Genomic DNA, 20,248 nt, shown 5'->3' with positions numbered 1-20,248 from the left:
CAAAAAATGGCATGTCTCCGTGGGAACAAGTCCTTACATGTATCATCTCATGTCTGTACCACAAAATTAACCACCAAATTGTATCCACCAGAATCGGCAGAGCGCTCCGCGTCACCTCTCTTCGGCGCCAAGACCGAAGGCCGAAAACGGAACGTCGATGATCGTCGACAGAACGCAATGGCCGCACTTCGAGCGCAGAGGGACGCCAAAGCTACCAGAGTGGAAAAAGACAAGCAGAAGAGAAGATTGGAAGAAGAAAAGAACAAGGATAAAGAAGAAGAGGATGTGAGTAGCTTGAGGTCAAGGATGACGTTATTTGGGTGTTCTTTTGTGTTTAAATATGGTATATGTTAACGAAGTTCAATGTTATGAGTTGGCGCCACTGTCGAACGCGTTTTTTTTTATGCAAAACAAGGCAGGTATTTGACCACAATGGCACCTTGCCATTGGTCAAGATCTATGTTAACGAGATTCAATATTATCAGTTGTCGAACGCGCTCTCTTGTTATTAATCAAGATGAAGTGTATGCTTTACGCTCAGCAGTTTGCGCCCCTGATGAGTGACAGGATTACTCGCCAGTGGCGTCAATTGGCGAGTGACGCCAACTAAATCGCGCTAGTATTTTTTTGGGTGTCATTTTGTCGTTAATGGTATTTTGTGTGATATCTTTAACTTAGCGCCCAGTTGGCGCCATCAGAAAGCGACAAGATCTTATTTGCACGTGGCGCCAACTCATGCTATTCGTTTATTGGGTGTTATTTATAAATAACCAATGTTTATGTGTGTTATTTTAACTTAACGCTCGCCATTTGACGCCATTAGCGAGTGACATCCTTACTCGCCAGTGGCGTTAACTGGCGCTCTTCGTTTTGTTGGGTGTTGTCATTAATCAAAGTTTATGTGTTCTATCATTGCTGCCGAGTGACGTAAACTGTGCAACTAAGATGGTATTCGTCATTTATTTATTTGAATTTGATAGACGCTATTAACATTCATAACTAACGCAATTACTGCTTCAAAGACCATGAGAGAGATAAACATACCAAGAGACAGTAAATACGCCAAAAGCCACTAGAAAAAAGGACAAATAGAAGAGAAACTGGAGGAAGAGAAGAATAAAGATTAGAAACTCATAAAAATTATAGTCTAGCTAAAGCCACTAGAGTGGAAAAGGACAAATAGAAGACGAGACTGGAGGTCAGCTCAAGCTCAATAAAGAGCAAATGATTTTTCATCGTGCTCATTAAGACATCATAACTAACTGGCTTTACATCATCAAGTTCATTAAAAAACTAATGGCTTTTAATATGTGTGGAAGAGTTCGAATGTGTGAGGATTCAGGATTAATGGGTATAATAAATACTATCGGTAAATCATAGTCATTCCCAAAGCAAACATCTCCTAATTCGCTGGCTCTCTTTCCCAAGGTGATGTCAGACACTTGCGTGTTTGTGCAGGATACAAATGGCTTCTAATATGTGAGAGCGCAGTTTAAGCATGGGAATATCAGTAAATACTTTCTTTTAACTAATGAGTACTTATGTCTCAATGTGATGTCAGATGTTCGCGTGTGTGTTCAAAACGCAAGTTACTTATAATTGAGGATCAAGAAAGCAAATAGCTTGTAATATGTAACATCAAATTCGTTAAAAATAAAATAGCTTTTAACATGCGAGGCTGAGGACGAGTTAAAATATGTGAGAGCGCAGTTTAAGCATAGGCATATTAATACTATGGGAAAATTATAAGTCATTCCCTAAGAAAACATGTTGTAACACGCTAGCTCTCAAGTGATATCAGACCGTCGCGTGTGTACGACACACATGGCTTGTAACATATAACATCAATGAAGGAAGCAAGTGGTTTTTAATGTGGGGACGAGTTTTAATATGTGAGAGCGCAGTTCAAGGATGGGTAATAGGTATATTAAAGCCCGGTCTGTTGTGAGCACGTAGAATTTTGACCAATGACCCCAAGCTACCCATCCTTATCGCTCGCGCGTAATTATATTTCTGTCGCGACTGTGCGACGCGCGCCCGCAGTGAGTGTGCGAGCGACATAATAGACATAACAGCAACATAATTACGCGCGAGCGATAAGGATGGGTAGCTTGGGGTCATTGGACAAAATTCTACGTGCTCCCAGACCAGACTATGGCTCTCTCAAGTGATATCAGACCCTCGCGTGTCACAAATGGCTTGTAACATATGACATCAATGAAGGAAGCAAGTGGTTTTTAATATGTGAGAGCGCAGTTCAAGCATGGGTGATAGGTATATTAGTAATTACCTTCTAACGTATAAGGTGTCTCCCAAGGTGATGTCAGACACTCCCGTGTGTGTGCAGGACGCTGATGAGCTCATCGGCGGCTCCGGCAAGCAGAGCGTCAAGCTGAAGGCGTCTGACATCTACTCCGACGACTCGGGCTCAGACTCGGAGGATAACAAGTCTACAGGTAACTATACTCTAACTTTAACCCTGGGTTACACACGTCAAAAGTCTGTCAAACTTCATACAAAAAAAAACATAGGCCTCCCTAAAGGTTGTCCATAATGACCGGTTGGTAGCGGCCTGCATCCAGCGCCTTCTTGCTACCTCCAGAGGTCGACAGTCCACCTTGTGGATGGACGTGGTTGATTTTATTATTATTTTTGACGTTCATAAGTACCAAAATATTGGTCTAAACTGAATAAATTATTTTAGATTTTCACTACATCTTCCAGCCAAGAACATTTCCGTCAAAGGAAAAGTAATTCTACGAGCTATGTTAATGTCAGTTAAGTTTAGCAAATACTCTCGCCACGGTGACGTAATGCATAGTCTAACAAGAGCATGATAGCGTATTCGATGACTTATGTTGTACTTGACTTAAAGGTCCTATGTCCCCTAGATGGGGCAGAGGGCGTCCACAACAGTCCTCCATCGCGTTCGGTCTTGAGCTTCGCGTTTGATCTCGCTCCAAGTCTTGCCGATTTTCTTCGTCTTGTCTGCTACAGTGCGCCGCCAAGTTTGCTTGGGGCGTCCACGTTTGCGTTTTCCTTGGAGGTTCCAATCCAGAGCCTGCTTCGGGATGTGGTCTGGTTCCCTTCAGAGAATGTGGCCAGTCCAGTTCCATTTGCGGCGCTTGATCTGCTGGCTTTTGCCCTGTTTTAACTCAAATAATGTGTCGCAGGTGGCCGTAGGAGCTCGTCCAGCTCGTCGTCGTCTAGCGGCGAGGAGGAGGAGAAGAAACGCGAGGAGGTCGAGGTCAAGTACGCAGACACCCGCGACCAGATCAACAAGCTCAGGCTTAGCAGGTCAGAACTCACTCACTGAAGAATTCACTCTCTAAAAAATTCATTCATTCACTCACTGAAAAACCCACACACTCACTGAATAACTCATTCACTCACTGAAGAACCCACTCACTCACTCACTGAAGAACTCACTCATTCACTGAACAAATCACTCACTCACTGAAGAACTCACTCATTCACTGAACAAATCACTCACTCACTGAACAAATCACTCACTCACTCACTCACTGAAGAACCCATTTACTCACTCAGTCACTGAAGAACTCATTCACTCACTCACTGAAGAAACGCGAGGAGGTCGAGGTCAAGTACGCAGACACCCGCGACCAGATCAACAAGCTCAGGCTTAGCAGGTCAGTTGTCATTCACTTACTCACTCATTCACTGAAGAACCCATTCACTCACTCTTTGAAGAACTCACTCAAAAGGTCATTTGTCACTCACTCACTCGCTAAATAACTCATTCATTCACTCACTCACTGAAGAACCCATTCACTCACTGACGAAACGCGAGGAGGTCGAGGCCAAGTACGCAGACACCCGCGACCAGATCAACAAGCTCAGGCTTAGCAGGTTTGTTGTCATTCACTTACTCACTCATTCACTGACTGAAGAACCCATTCACTCACTCTTTGAAGAACTCACTCACTCATAAGGTCGTTTGTCACTCACTCACTAAATAACTCATTCATTCACTCACTCACTGAAGAACTCATTCGCTCACTCACTGAAGAAACGCGAGGAGGTCGAGGTCAAGTACGCAGACACCCGCGACCAGATCAACAAGCTCAGGCTTAGCAGGTCAGTTTTCAGGTTGAAGAACTCACTCACTGAAGAACAAATTCACTCACTCACGGAATAACTCACTCACTCACTGGCGAATCTATTCACTCACTGAAGAACCTATTCACTTACTGAAGAACCCATTCACTCACTGAAGAACCCACTCACTGTCTCACTGAATAACTCATTCAATCTCTCACTGTAGAACCCATTGACTCACTGAAGAACCCATTCACTCATTGAAGAACTTACTCACTGAACAACTCGCTCACTGAAGAACCCATTCACTCACTCACTGAAGAACTCACTCACTTTTCATGCCCTAAGAAAGTCACTCACTCACTCATTTACTAACTTACTTGCCCACTATAGAAAGTTAAATAGGTAAATTTTAACTTAATTTTAAGTGATCAAATTACATCGTAACTAAATTTTCACTTAATTTTAAGTCTGTACGAACGTCAAGCTCTTGTTTCCTATGAAACTGCTTGTCAAAACGTGTCAAGTGACAAGCCCCGCCCACCAACTTACCCTAAAAATTAAGTTAAAATTTAGTTACCTATACTTATTACGTGTAAATCAGCCTTCAATGACAAAAGTCACTCATTAGAGCCATGTATTCAAAGCAACATTTGTTGATACGTTTACCATAAACACAGGTTTCTGAAACTTGGCCGTCCACACTTGCTCTCCACTCATAGCGGGGAGCACGGCAACATGTATCATAAACAATGTTTCATCACCTATGTTTATGGACTGTTAACAGAGATGATGAAGAAACATTATGAAACAGTTTATAAACAGTGTTTATCAACAAATGTTGCCTAATGTATATGTCGCAGTCGGATTGTATAATCCGCCGTTTTACATTACCACTAGGCATTTTACATTACAGCTCTGTTTTGTAATACGGCGGTTCAACGTTTAGGCGGATTGTCATTGCGATACGTTCTTCAATACGGCGGCCCACGTTTAGCCGCATCGTACTACTACATATTGTAGGGTGACCATACTTACAAAATAAAACAATGTTTAATGAAAATAAATTGTAATAAGACAGATTTTAAGAATTATTACCTTCGTTACTGTATACTAAATAATATATTTGGCTTCAGTATTTTTTTTTTACTTATATAAAAATCACAAGGGATAGCCATCTAAAAAAAAGTGACTCAAAACAATTAGACTTTTCTAAACATTTTAAGAATTAATTAGATACTTGGCTTTAGTCTTTTTTAGACATTAAAAATTATCAAAGGGAACAGGTAACTCAAAACTATAAAGTTTTAGTCATTTTTTCTGGGTTATTTTTCTTTAAGATAAAATTATTTTCACCGGCCACAGCCATGATTTCATATTTTTACACTAATAATATTGTGTAGGATTCCGCCGAACACCAGAATCCATAGCCACTTTGTCCGGCAGCGCCACGGTATTGAAAATAGGAACTAAAAACTGTCAAAGCGGCGGGTAATGACACGCTGTTTTATTTACATTACGGCTAGCCGTATTGAAGAACGTTTGGCGCCGAATACATTCCGGCGGATTTTCATTCAGCCGTATTCAATCCGGCTAAACGTTAATCCGCCGTATTACAAAACAGAGCTGTAATGCAAAATGCCTAGCTGTAATGTAAAACGGCGGATTATACAATCTGACTGCGACATATACATGGCTTAACTTACTCAATCACTCATTTGCTGATAAATTCACTCAAACGAACACACTTTCGCTATTTATTTACAATTGCATATTTTTCCTCAGGTTCAAACTGGAGCGTTTGGTTCACCTTCCGTTCTTCGCGCGCGTGGTGACGGGATGCTTCGTCAGGATCGGGATCGGGAACAACAACGGGAATCCCGTCTATAGGGTAAGTTGCCGGAAAATGGGGACAATATATTGTAACTTCCTAGTTTTTTATATTTTTAAACCGGCAGACAGTGGTGACTGAGTTTGTTGCGGCGCTTCTTTTCAGCACTTGCCAAATGTTTGTCTCGAAGCGCTGGTAGGGCAAAAAAAGAATGAGGCATGTATAGGCTCCTTAAGAGCATTTGACGATTTGCAAGTACTCATTTAATTAGTCTAAACAAATAAAGAAAATTTTGATTTTGAATGTTGCTAAGAAAACTAATGAGAGCTCAAGTGAGGTCTCAAATCTGGTGTCATACTTAGGTAATTGTGTGGGCACTGAACCATTTTGGAGTAGGCCAAGCCCTACTTAATCTAACTTATCTTTAAGCCACGATAGCCGAACGGTGAAGTGGTCGGACTGGCCGACTCGTGATCCGGGGAACGCGGGTTCGGTCCCCGCCGCCGCTCGACTATTGTGGCTCACTCGCGATACAAGCATATTTAGCTTAGTACGAGGGGCTAACGGGAATTTACTAATAATCTAAAATCTTATATTCTAAAAATAATAATCTGTAAAAAAATATTTTAAATTGGGCTGGGAACATAAAAGATACACGCGTTTGAAGTTTGTTCAATTTTAAAATCAACTAAACACGGCATTAGATTTCGTACTTTAGTATTTGTAAGTTTACACATCATTGAAAAAGAATTAATGATTTGATGCCAAAATAATTCACAAGGAAACTCATATGTATTGTTAAGATGTAAATTTTATAATACTTAATATCTTTGCGTGGTATTCTTAAAAAGGTAAATAGTTCGTTTGAATACCGCCAGGGGTTTGTTTTTGGTTCGTTGTTCGGTTGTTCTCGCCATGACTGTTTGATTTGTAATACGTTTTATTTTACTTGAAATATACGTGAGAAATCTTACTCAAGAGTTTATTTTAACCACACCTTAACATGTATTATTTTAAATGTAGCAACAATTTATACTTTTAAGTATTATTTTATGTAGCAACAAATGTGTTACATATTTATTATTATTTTTCCTTTAGGTAGCAGAAATCATAGACGTTTATGAGACGGCGAAGGTATACAACTTGGGCAACACGCGCACCAACAAGGGACTCAAGCTGAGACACGGGACTCAAGACCGAGTGTTCAGGCTTGAGTTCGTCAGCAATCAGGTGAGAAGACTGACTATAATATTTGAATTTGATGTATGTGTGGGGTAGCTTTATCGTATAACGTTAGTAGAATGGGGATGTTGCCTGGGTCAAAAAGCAAGAGTTTTAATTAGTCCGTCAGTTAACTTATCAAAAAATACTCTACACGTATTTTTCACTTTTTCAAACTAATGAAAATTTAAAGAGATAAAGCGCCCCAAAGTTCATAAGAAGAGGCCCGTGACGTCAACGCTTGCTTAAAAATGCCGCACGTTGTGACGTCGTGCGCAACTTCAACGCACCATAACTATGTAATTATTTGTTAGATTGACAAATAAAAATATACGTGTCCAATATTTTTTGATATTAAACATTACGGACTAAAAATCAAAAAGCAAGAGTTTTAATTAGTCCGTCAGTTAACTTATCAAAAAATACTCTACACGTATTTTTCACTTTTTCAAACTAATGAAAATTTAAAGAGATAAAGCGCCCCAAAGTTCATAAGAAGAGGCCCGTGACGTCAACGCTTGCTTAAAAATGCCGCACGTTGTGACGTCGTGCGCAACTTCAACGCACCATAACTATGTAATTATTTGTTAGATTGACAAATAAAAATATACGTGTCCAATATTTTTTGATATTAAACATTACGGACTAAAAAAATTTTTTTAGGCAACTAGCCTAATAGTCTATTGAATATACAGAAAAAGCCACCGTAAAAGTTAGACTTACGTTATACCATAAAATGTGATTTTTTATGTTTAACATTTGGGAAATAATTAGAAGTATTTTCCCCAACAGCTAGACAGTTTTGACAGTTCCTTGCCAGACAGTTTTACAAATCACTTCAAGGTATTTTGGACTCTATTCCCTTTGTGTAAGATTTGAGCTCAATTGAAAACATGTAGCAAAGTAACAAGGTGTTATAAGTTGCTGTATTGGTTGAATCCACGTAAAATCTATGATATAATCGCGATTCGACAGCTCGTAATTAAAACGTCAACTGATACAGTGTCAACTAGCTTATTTTCTAAAGACTTAAAAATCAGGACTCCTCAATCCAGTTGGCTACCGAGGAAGTGTTTCAAAATTTACTAATACTTCATTTGCCTCTAGTTTGAGATGCATCTCTTAATGCTAGAAATTAAATAACTAATGTTTCCTTGTTAATAAATCTGTGTTTATTTCCCTAGGAGTTCACCGACAGCGAATTCACCAAGTGGCACGCGGCCATCCGCGACGCGAACAAACGCGCTCCAACTATGGACTACGTTCGTTCCAAGATCGCTGAAGTCCGTGACGCGCTTATGTACGAGTTTAAGGTCAGACATCATAAAAACTCATTAAATAGGCTTTTAAAAAGCACTTTTACACGACCCAGTATTAACCCTGCCACTGCTTCGGGACAATAAATGTGCCAGTGCTGAGAAGAAGCAGAGCAAGAAACTCAGACACTATTGTCAGCCTCCTTTTCAAGGGTTTACAGTCTTTAAAATATATAAATTATAGTCATAAGTATTGATGCGAGCTAGGCAGTTAAACATTCCAAACATTTTTATCTACATTATCTATATATTTAACGGAACCCTATTTTTTTCCAAAATAAAAAACTTAGCCTATGTTAATCGTGGATAAAGTAGCTTTCGAATGGTGAAAGAATTTTTAAAAATATACCTAATATAATACAATGTTTTTTGAGACAATTAAGTATATGTATTCGTATCTATTTATCTAAATTAATCTTTTTTATATTCACAGGAAGAAGACATAGAAAAGATAGTAGCCGAGAAAGATAGATTCCGCTCGCATCCCACCAACTACGCCATGAAGAAGACGCAGCTCATGAAGGAGCGCGACGTCGCGCAACTCAGGCAAGTCCAGTCCCAGGTTCCGTTCCCAGCAGAGACACACAAACTTTGTTACGTTAAGGCCGTTATACACGAAAGTCTAGTTCCAGCTTCAGTTCCCAATTAGGGCCACGAGGTCTGGGGACTTTCAAATTCAAATTGTTTATTGCATATCAAGTCTACTTTAGTGCGAGCTTACAAACGTCTTCGCTACTGCGTAAAAAATGACATTAAATGTATTACGGATTGTACAGCGTGCCTAGCGGATACTTTCAAGAACTAAAATCTTCAAAATTTTTCTGACGCACTCGCTAACGACGACGTTCAATGCAAACTCGCACTAAGCATACTGTATGCCTGGCGATTGCTAGACATTTCTGTGCTGCCAACCGCCCGAAGCAGTCCCAACTGCTTGAGAATTATAATAATACTAGCTTTCTGCCCGCGGCTTCGCCCGCGTGGAATTTTGTCTGTAACAGAAAAACTTTATCACGCGCCACCCTGTTTCTAAAACCGCGATAGAAACTATCCTATGTCCTTTCCCGGGACTCAAACTATCTCTATGCCAAATTTCATCAAAATCAGTTCAGTGGTTTAGGCGTGTAAGCAAGACAGACATTCGCATTTATACTTAGTATAGATAATAATAATTATTGTGTATCTCCCACAGAGGCGACGACGAGCTAGTAATGGACCTGAACGCCAAGATCCAAGAATTGGAGGAGCGCGCCAGCCACCTCGACAAGACTCGCACCTCCAGTATTCAGAGCATCTCTTACATCAACAACAGGAACCGCAAGCTTAATGTGGAGACGGCTGAGAAGGCTATTATGGAGGAGGTAGGTTATTGCTATAGGACTTCCAGTGATCCAGATACGTCCAATGATCCAGGATGTCCACTGCTAGACTTCAAATGATCTAGATACGTCCAATGATCCAGGACGTCCACTGCTAAACATGGACTTCAATGATCCAGAATCGTCCAATGATCCAGGACGTCCACTGCTAAAACATGGACTTCCAATGATCTAGATACGTCCAATGATCCAGGACGTCCACTGCTAAAACATGGACTTCCAATGATCTAGATACGTCCAATGATCCAGGACGTCCACTGCTAAAACATGGACTTCCAATGATCTAGATACGTCCAATGATCCAGGACGTCCACTGCTAAACATAGACTTCCCATGAACCAGATACGTCCTAAGATCTAGGATGTCCACTGCTAAACATAGACTTCCAATGATCCAGGATGTCTACTGCTAAACATATACTCCAAATAATCCAGAATGTCCTCTGTTAAACATGGACTTGCAATGATCCATATACGTACAATGATCCAGGATGTCCACTGCTAATGACATAATTTCATGACACGCATTTGCATAAATTTGATTTCGGATAAATCTATCTTAAAACTTTATTGTTTATTTACTGAGGTAGTTTTTCGACCTCTGGTGACCGCCCTATAAAGGCTTCGCGACCCCCAGATTGAAAAACACGGGTCTATACAAATAAAGAAATTTTGACTTTGACTTTATTATAACATCTCTCTCACTTTCTCTTCTCAAACCGTCTAGCCAGGAGGGTGACACAGATAAATAATTAATATTAATTGTCACAGCTCTTATAAGTTTATTAATTCTGTCCCCAGGTGAAAGCGAACAAAGGCAAGAAAATCGACGACCCGTTCACGCGGCGACACACCAAGCCCGTCATGAATTTCAATAGCAAACACGGCAACAGAAGCCAGGTCAGTAAAAACCACAACTTTGTCTAGCTAGATGCTAGACAGTATTATTAATTTTTGCACTAAAAATTCCCGTTGTGTTTGGAGTACAGTGGTTTCAAGGTCTTAGTGGTTTAAACACAGATTAATTAAATCTTTTGATAGGTTGAATTTTAATACCAATCAAAAGACAGAATGTATAAATGAAATTGAGTTTTGAGTGTTAGTTTATTTGCTATATTATGTGTGAAGCCATTAGGTTACAATTGACCATTATCAACTATTCAGAAGTTTTCAGAGTAATTAAAATGTAAAGAGATAAAGCGCACCAAAGTTCATAAAAAAGGCCCTTAACGTCAAGGCGTACTTAAAAGTGTAGCACTTTGTGACTTCACGCAGAACTTCAACGCACCATAACTTCGTAATTGCTTGTTTGATTGACAAATAAAACAAAACATGTCCAATATTTTTTGATAATGCAATTGACGGCTTTTTTAAGTTTTTAAGTTGAAAAGTTGACCACAAAATTCCTGTTAATTGTTACCATAGGGGTCACTTAAAAAATAGGGATTGATGGTGAAAACGGGCGTTAAAGTTTCTTTTTTAGGAATCTAGCCTATTAAGTATATCTCTAGTAGCTTGGTTATGATTTGCCCAGGCTGATAATGTTTTAACATGATTTTTTAACAGGAATTACAAAGAAACGAAGAGGCCGCCGCCGAGGCGCAGAAGCAGAGAGATGAAGAAGAGAGGGAGGCTAAAGCCAGACAAGAGAAAGAAAGGCTCGTGGCGGTAAGTTACTCTTAGTTACTACAGCCACAGAATAATAATAAGTACTACGTACAGAAGTTTTACTTCGCGAAGGTATTTAAAAAAATCTATGCTCAATGTCATTAACAATAATGGTGTAATTTAGCCTGTCTCAAGAGTCAAACACCATTTTGTTGACAAACGTCAGTGATCGGCACTGCGCCGAAGCTATAGGGCTGACTTCGGTAAAATGATGTGACGTGAGGTGCCAAACTGCGGAAAATGACGGAGGAAATACATGATTTAGAATGTATTATCATGAATAATATTAACTACTTATTTACCTCTCAGTGTCTTGAGGCAACTTAAAAAAATACATTCTGTGTTTTTATTATTATTTAGGCAGTTAAATATTGCACAGTATTTATTACACCATTTTCTTTTTTTTCTTCCATCATACACAAGAATACGCGTGCGTGAGTCAATGCTCGCTCGTATGTGAGGCCTTGTCGAATAGTATCCTGTAGGTGGGCCATCGTGCGTGTTTTGTTTTCGATGTAAACTCGCGGAAATGAACAGGCCTGGTACAGCTATTAAGGCTTCTCCAAACAGAACGCGTACTTAGCGCGCGTTACAGCGTTAGGCTGACGTCGCACTATAGCTCCAAATGGAGAAGTTTCCAATTTTTTTCTATTAATATAACTTGAAAATAAATAAATATCCTTAGACATTTTAAACTGCGCTTCTAGTCCCAAACTAAGCAAAGCTTGTACTATGGGTACTAGACAACGGATATAAACATACTTAAATACTTTTTTTTTGTAAATACATACTTATTATACATAGAAAACACCCAGTCCAATACAAACATGTTCATGCACACAAATGTTTGCACTGTGCGGGAATCTTACCCGCTACCTCCTTAATAGTAGTCCGTTTCGAACCACTACACCAAACGGCCGACAATATAAGTAAAACCAATAATAATTGTGAAAGAATCATGTAAATATCTCTACAAATAAAGAAGTTACATGGCCCCAAAGTTGTGCATAACAAATATTTCGCGCCATTTGATCGGTGACGTCACGGTACTCATTCGGAGTACAAACAGTAGGTTATTTAAATAATTGATTTCTTGATGGATTTAAAAAAAACCGTCTTCACCGTCATTTTAGTTATGGTCTATGTTTTAATCCCATTCAGTATAACATAAGTTACAATTAATTACAAGTCGGCCGTTTGGTGCTGTTTTAGTGGTTTGAAACGGACTACTATTCCGGAGGTAGCGGGTTCGATTACCGCACAGTACAAACATTTGTGTGCATGAACACATTTGTTTGTATTGGACTGGATGTTTTCTATGTATAATAAGTATGTATTTACAAAAAAAAAAGTATTTAAGTATGTTTATATCCGTTGTCTAGTACCCATAGTACAAGCTTTGCTTAGTTTGGGACTAGAAGCGCAGTGTAAAATGTCCAAAGATATTTATTTATCATTTAATTATGATTCCAGCCGCAAGAGCCCGAGAAGCCTAAAGCCAAGCCGGCGGGCGACAACGCGAGCCTGTATTCGCTGCACGACTTCGAAATCAACATCGACCTCGACCTGCCTGTCGCCAGTGAGTATACTTAGTACTTAGCTTTATATTGATTATCCCTTTTCAACCGACTTCAAAAAAAGGAAGAGGTTCTCAATTCGACCCGTATGTTTTTTTTTCTATGTTTGTTACGCGATAACTCCGCCAATTATGAACCGATTTGAACAAATCTTTTTTCGGCGTGTAGGTAATACCTCAAGAGGGTCCCATTTAAATTTAATAATAAAAAAAACAACCCCCAAGGGTGGAAAATTGGGGATGAACTTTTTTATACGCAATATCTCCGCCGATTATAAACCAATTTGAACGATTATTTTTTTGTTGAATAGGTATTATTAAAACGGTAGTTGCATGCGAATTTGAAGAAAATATTTCACCCCCAAGGGTGGAAAATTGGGGATGAACTTTTTTATACGCAATATCTCCGCCGATTATGAACCAATTTGAACGATTATTTTTTTGTTGAATAGGTATTATTTGTGTTCACGCATTTGAAGTCGGTTTTTTTTTAAAGTTAATTATTGTTCACCTGGGTGAAGAAAGTGGAATTTGTAATCAAATCGAATCAAATATATTTATTCATAAAACATAGGTACAACAAAGGGTGATAATTATAATTACAGTGAGCTCTATGCTTAACCTATTCAGGTACATGAATTATTTTGTGACTTCCGTCAGAATACATTATTATCTTTAAAATTATTATTAATTGTCAGTTGAAATTAAATTATAGTTCGTTCGTTCGTTATTAGTCGGTCATTACATTACATTAAATTAAATAAAAAAGATACATAAATCAAAATTTAACGATTTAATAATTTAACGACAGCGCACATTGAGCGACAAAATGCATCTTCTAAAAGGTGACTGAATGACTGACATAGTGATCTATCAACGCACAGCCCTAACCACTGGACGGATCGGGCTGAACTTTGGCATGCAGGTAGATGTTATGACGTAGGCATCCACTAAGAAACGATTTTACGAAACTCCACCACTAAGGGGTAAAACGGGATCCACGCGTACGAAGTCACGGGCGGCCGCTAGTGACAAATAAAGGCCTGAAGAAATACCAGCATTAAGGCGATAGGTGAGGCAAAACTGCAAAATAGACCTCTCTTTGAATCCCTACTCCTCCTAAATGGATGATCCAAACAAGAAAAAAAAATATGTGTGAGATGTATAATATCTTAAACTAAAAAATTGTTGTTCGTTTTTTTTGTTACAACTATTAGTTTTGACAGAAAAAATTCTTAACTTTCTTCTAATTTCACCAAAGAAATTTCCTACTACTCCTAAACGGCTGAAGCGATNCCTACCGCCTCCGGCAGCGCAGAACCGCAATTTTTCAACGCAGAACAAAGTCCGGACGTCAAGTTTGACTTGGCGGGAATCTCCATCCAATCGAAGATACTTCCTTTCTGGCGCGATCATCCACGGCTATGGTTCGCGCAATACGAAGCACTAATAAACCCTATGAAGATCAGCGACGAGCAGAAATTCAGATACGTCCTAGGAGTACTACAAACTTCGGAGATACAGCAAATAAGTGACATCTTATTGAACCCACCTGAAAAACGAAAATATGACGCGCTGAAAGAACGCTTGCTCTCCGTGTACCAAGAATCTGAGACGAAACAATTCCAGAAACTGATTAGTGGGCTAGAACTGGGAGATCAAAAACCTACTCAGCTACTTCGACGAATGCGCGAACTTGGTGGCAGCTTAGTACCCGACGACGCACTAAAAGTCATGTGGATGAACCAACTACCTACCTACGTCAGAACCGTCTTGGCAATCAACAAAGAAGCTACACTTACTTACATTACGCATTTTGGATTACAACACCCAACAAAATTGATAACAACTGTCTACAGCATTTTTGCGCACGGGTTATGCATAGCTTATTTTTATTGCTTTATGACCTAGAAATAAGAATAACAACAAAAAATTGTTCTGAATTTGCTTTTATGTGTAAAAAAATGAAAAATTCATATCAATGAATGTATGAAACGTGAACATAGAGATGATTCAATTGGTTGCCAAATATATTTTTTTCTTTCTTTCTTTCATTCTTTCTAATTATTAAAACATTCCAAACATCCATTTAAGATTAATTCTCACAAGAGAAAATTTAAAATAGAGTCCAAATATTTATTAAAAATGAAAAGTTCTAATTTCCTGTCATGTTCCATAGAAGATTTTCGCATAAAAATCTAACCCTATCATGCTTTCAGTATACTGGCCTTAGTAACGTCGTCTCTCAAATCTCACTATATTTTGATGAAAGCGTGCCCCTTGTTCTTGCGAATAAGCCCCCATAATTATTTATAAATATATCCCAATGAGAATGGGCCGTGCATCTTTAGAGACATTCTCCTATGAAGATGTAAATATCAAATCGCTATAACTTCTTAAAAAGCAAATATTTTCGATTTGTAATCGCACTTTTTTATATAAATTTGCTTATATAATCAGAATATAATAAGTAAAATCCATGCGCAAAAAAAAAATTTTTTTTTTGTTGACCGGTGTTATCCCTGTTTGTTCACCTGGGTGAAAGTAGAATTTTTAGTTTCCTCATTACACCTCGGTACCATTTCACCTAGCTTTATTTTACAGGCGAATTCAGTTGACTAAATGGTCGCCTCCTTTATTCACTAAGGAGGTGAAATGAGGACACAAAAATTCCACTTTGTTCACCTGGGATTCCCTTTATATTGATCTAAATGTATGTAGACCAAATTAAAAAAAACCCAATGCAAAAATTTAAAAAGTTGTAGAAAAAGTTGAGATGGCGCTATAATGTCGTGTAATGTAATGGTATGTAAGTCAGACCCTTTATTCAGATTCACGGTACCCCGGTTTTTCAGAAGCTTTGAGACATGTCAAACTTATAACACCCTCTTTTTCCGTAGGAAGCTAAAAGTCATACTTTTCCAGGAAATAGTTTGTATCTCGATCAACTCAAATCGTATTATGGACACACTGACTATAAATTCACAAAACTTCAACAGAAGCAAAGTTCAACAAACAATAATCTAATCAGTACTAAACTTCGTTCACAGAAGCGGTGCACTCCCAACCGAAGCAAGTCACAACAAAAGTGAAAGAGACCGGTCCAAAACGGGCCCTCAACCTCGAGGAGTACAAGAAACGCCACGGACTTATATGAGTGTTGTGCAACATAGTGCGGATACAGTGTAGTGTAGTGTAGTGACGTCACGGCGTTGCGAAGATGTGGATACGCTGGTAATGATTTAATGTATTCTAGGTGAATGAACGATGCCTATTTAAGATGGCAGCGCTTTCAAATTAAGTATTTGTCATACTGGATGGTCTGCGTTCAGGTGAAATGAATGCAGCACTTGTCAGTTTGCGTTCCTTGCTCGTGCCTGCATTGTCAGATCGCATCAATACAAAATGTATGGACAATGTTGTTTATACATCATACAGGCTGTGGTCACTGCCACCGGACCGCATACAGTGTGGCAAATCCATTAATTAGCCTCAATTAGAGCATTCTGGTACTACATTCTATCCGAATCCGTGAAAATACGGTCTGAATTAGTCGTAAAACTATTTGTATTTACGGTGTTTGTCATCAGATTACTCTGGTTACTTTTCTAGATCCGTATTTTGAAGGACTCGGATCGGGCATAGTGCTAAATAGCTCTTATGGTAATGAATGATTAAAATATGATAATATTAGGTGAATTTTTGAGAGTATGGCCTATTCAAACGTGTCAACTCTTTGAATATGACAATCTGTCTACTGAATTCTCATGATCGGGAACAATTAAGGTTTTTATTCAATCGTAAAAAAATTTGTCTCTGAGAAAGAGAGCAGCAATTTTGGAGTGACAGTGACCTTATCTCAAAAATTCACCTTTATTTGCAAAATAATTAAACACATCGTGCTGTGACAGTACCATTTTGTAGGATGACTAAGTTCGGTCATCGTCAACAAATTGACGAATTTCCTCAATAGATCTGGAGTTTTATACCTTCAGCATAAGGTTTAAAATTGAGGGAATTTGTCACTTCATTATAGGTACTTACTGCACACTTCTTCAAGACGAAGTGTTTCGTTCGATATCGTGTCAGCTTATTCATATTAAGCTATTATTTAAATAATATTAGGTCCCGCAAACATAGTGATAACTATAGTATATTAGTAATTTAATATCTCGTACGGTCATTAGGGTCATTATACTATATTTTAAAGCTGTTATTTGTTCTATTTCACTTGTTATTGCAACTAGAAAAAATTACAAAATCACTATCGTCAAAATTTCATTTTATTAACGGACTGTATTTTTGCTAATACGTGAAATTCAGGCATGTTCATGAAATTTAGCTTGCTGTGATAATATTGTTTCATTTTTACAATAAAGCAATATTTATAAAGTCAGCATATAGCCGTTTCAGAAGAAATAACAATATTATTGTTAATTTGAATTTATTAAATTTAGACTGAAAGAAAAATTAATCAATTTTTATGATCAACACTGCATAGTTATGATCAAATCACAAGTCTCAAGAATACTAAAGCGAAAATATACAAAAAAATGTTCATAATATCAAAAATTAAAAGAGGAAACTGTAATCACAAACAACACTACATACATACATATTTATACACAATACATATTTATAAATGTTGTAACCATTTACAAACTTAGTGCCTTCATGATTCGTTCGGAAATGCCAATATTGTATGCATGTACTCATAGTTGATAATATATTTATAGTAGGATTAATATTAATATACATATTTAAAGTAGTGCAATTGACTATTATTTAGCTAAGTGTTGTTTGTGAATATAGTAACCCCAAAGTACCGCAAGAACTTTGATACCAAAATGGTTTAAGATTAAATGTCATACCAGTCCCATACGTCTAACTAAATACCTACAAGCAATTCTGCAACAAAAACCTATAGTATGATGTATTGTCTGTACTAGCTCGTGTTCAACGTGAATACGTGTAGCCCTTTAAAATGAAGCGATAACCTGTGAATATTATGTATTTTCAATTGCCACCTATGTAACGTTAGATTATATTATTACCACAACTCAATATCAACAACGAAGTGTTACATGAGTTTAAACAAAGTTGAATTTTAACAAAAACACACAGAACAGATATTCCTATGTCACCATTTTGTTGTCATGAGGTAGTGATACTTAAATATCGTTATATCCCTTTCTCATGCTTGAACGCTGGTATGAGTGAGATAGATGTATAGAATATGTCATAATCGTTGTTCGTAGTATGCATTAAGCTTTGAACTCGCTAGTAAAGGCTATAAATGATGAGTGTTGGTGACTCTGATAGTGAATGAAGTTTGATTATAATATTTTAACTGTTGACTTAATTTTCTTTACGAAAAATATGGCAAAATCAGCAAAACCAGTTTTACAACACTGTATTTGCAGCAAATATAGAAGTATTTCCCGATTTATGAATCAATAGCTATGCAAGGTTAACGAGCTAACATAATTTCGATATTTGTAATACTATATCGAATACAAAAAACATTTATCGAAGTTTTGCGGGAAAATTATCGCCTTATTTTGTATTTAAAAATAACTGTAGACAAAATATGTGACAAAACAAAACATTATTAATGATCGAAGACCAACAAATCATTACCTGATGTAAAATAATTCTTCTGTTTAATTATTTAGCTTTTTCTTTGTGTTTATTTTTAATGTTTTCTGAACAAAAAATAATGTTATTTTTTTACTTTTAAATAATCTATTTTTTATTATTCTTTGTGACCATAACACTGATGTTAAAGATCCTTAAAGTTTGAAACAAAATAATTAAAATCTCTTCAATTCAAAAACATGTTGTTATATAATAATACAAATAAAACCTATTTAAAAAAAATGTGAGTGATGGTAGTCCTATTTGAGTAACAAAAGGCAAAAAATGAAATAGGATCAAAAAATTTTGACGGACCCACACAAGTTAAACCCGCCTTTACATAACGTTCAATATTAATAAAATTGTAAAAATTACATTGTATTAGAATACTCTAAGTTCCTAGAAATAATTTAATTTTTGAATTGTATTACGTAAAAATAATAAACGAAAAAAAAAATATGTTCGAGAAAAGTTTTCAATTATTTTATTTAATTTTGTATTTTTTTGAAAACAACAAAATTATTAAAAAAATGTCAGTAGATACTAGTTTAAGGAGCCCTTTCTATGAAAATATTATTCAACTTTAATAATTTTTTTTATTTTGTAATATCATTTAACTATTTCACTTGAAGATTTATTCATTGAAAAATATTTTCATAGAATGGACTCTTTTTTATTTGGTAAATTGGTGATAAGAACTGTCACCAGTCACCAATACTCCAAAAGAATCGATGCCTAGCTTTTAAATAGCAATAAGTTATTGTAAGTTGAGTAAACGTACACAAAATTAAATGTGTATCCTCCCTCGGTATGAAAACCTTCATACAAAATATTTAATTGTTTGACAAATAGTTGTAAAAACCTGGGTATTCATTATTATTGACAGTTTTAAGTACTTATGTAATATAATATTTAATTATGAAAATGTTAATGATGCTTTTTATTTCTGTTTTTGAAACTTAGCAAATTAACTTCTAGTTAATCTTTAAACTAATTTATAAAATAGATTTTAAGCTTTACATCTATCTATTAACGGATAGCGTTGCCAGAAAGAACATACAATTAGTGATTCGTAAAAAAAACTTAAAAGCAATATTAAATTAATGCCATGTAGATTTAGAAATATTTTTACAAAGAAATAGTAAAAAAATATACATACAATTGATATCACATACAGACTGCCATTTTAAAAAAAATGTTATTTGATTATTCACGTCAAAAGTCGGAGCAATCACAGCGTTATTGCGAGCTTGGAATGCAAATGGTTGGTAAAAATCTGTATCAAAAACTACAGCTCATTCCGGTATTACATTAAAAAATTCAAAATTCTTATATTTCCTTGTAGCGAGGAGTGGTTTCGCTGTTTATTCGCTCGGAATTGCTTAAATAAACGATTGTTAAGCAATATTAATCGTTTTATTTACCCTTTTGAATTTACTGAAATAATTACGTCTAAAAAATTAATAGAAATTTCTCCAAAGCTTTCCATAAACTAAAAAATAGTCTCTAGAAGGTACAAAAAAAACACCAAAACTAATAATGGATAATCAGAAAGAAAACAA

The 20,248-nt window shown here is 36.9% G+C and overlaps 1 protein-coding gene across 2 annotated transcripts in view; it reads left to right on the top strand.

Moving 5' to 3' along the window:
• The window catches only part of Rtf1 (RNA polymerase-associated protein Rtf1), a 30,676-nt gene extending 10,583 nt beyond the window's left edge, over positions 1 to 20,093 (top strand). The window contains exons 8-19 of one of the 2 annotated variants that reach the window (XM_028309781.1): positions 92 to 285; positions 2,318 to 2,456; positions 3,174 to 3,297; positions 5,845 to 5,950; positions 6,989 to 7,120; positions 8,296 to 8,424; positions 8,861 to 8,973; positions 9,620 to 9,788; positions 10,607 to 10,705; positions 11,372 to 11,473; positions 12,947 to 13,052; positions 16,100 to 20,093. In XM_028309781.1, the coding sequence (XP_028165582.1) occupies positions 92 to 285; positions 2,318 to 2,456; positions 3,174 to 3,297; positions 5,845 to 5,950; positions 6,989 to 7,120; positions 8,296 to 8,424; positions 8,861 to 8,973; positions 9,620 to 9,788; positions 10,607 to 10,705; positions 11,372 to 11,473; positions 12,947 to 13,052; positions 16,100 to 16,206 (1,520 nt within the window). In that variant the 3' untranslated portion in view covers positions 16,207 to 20,093. The remainder of the gene's footprint in view (positions 1 to 91; positions 286 to 2,317; positions 2,457 to 3,173; positions 3,298 to 5,844; positions 5,951 to 6,988; positions 7,121 to 8,295; positions 8,425 to 8,860; positions 8,974 to 9,619; positions 9,789 to 10,606; positions 10,706 to 11,371; positions 11,474 to 12,946; positions 13,053 to 16,099) is intronic. The other variant, XM_028309782.1, reaches the window with a different exon arrangement.
• The last annotated feature ends 155 nt before the right edge of the window (positions 20,094 to 20,248 follow it).

This window comes from Ostrinia furnacalis, unplaced genomic scaffold (assembly GCF_004193835.3).
Source record: "Ostrinia furnacalis isolate ACB-3 unplaced genomic scaffold, ASM419383v2 OfSCF2833, whole genome shotgun sequence".
In the NCBI taxonomy this organism is placed as follows: Eukaryota; Metazoa; Arthropoda; class Insecta; order Lepidoptera; family Crambidae; genus Ostrinia; species Ostrinia furnacalis.
The sequence above is the reverse complement of the archived record's forward strand: the minus strand, read 5'-3'. Positions and strand labels throughout refer to the sequence as shown.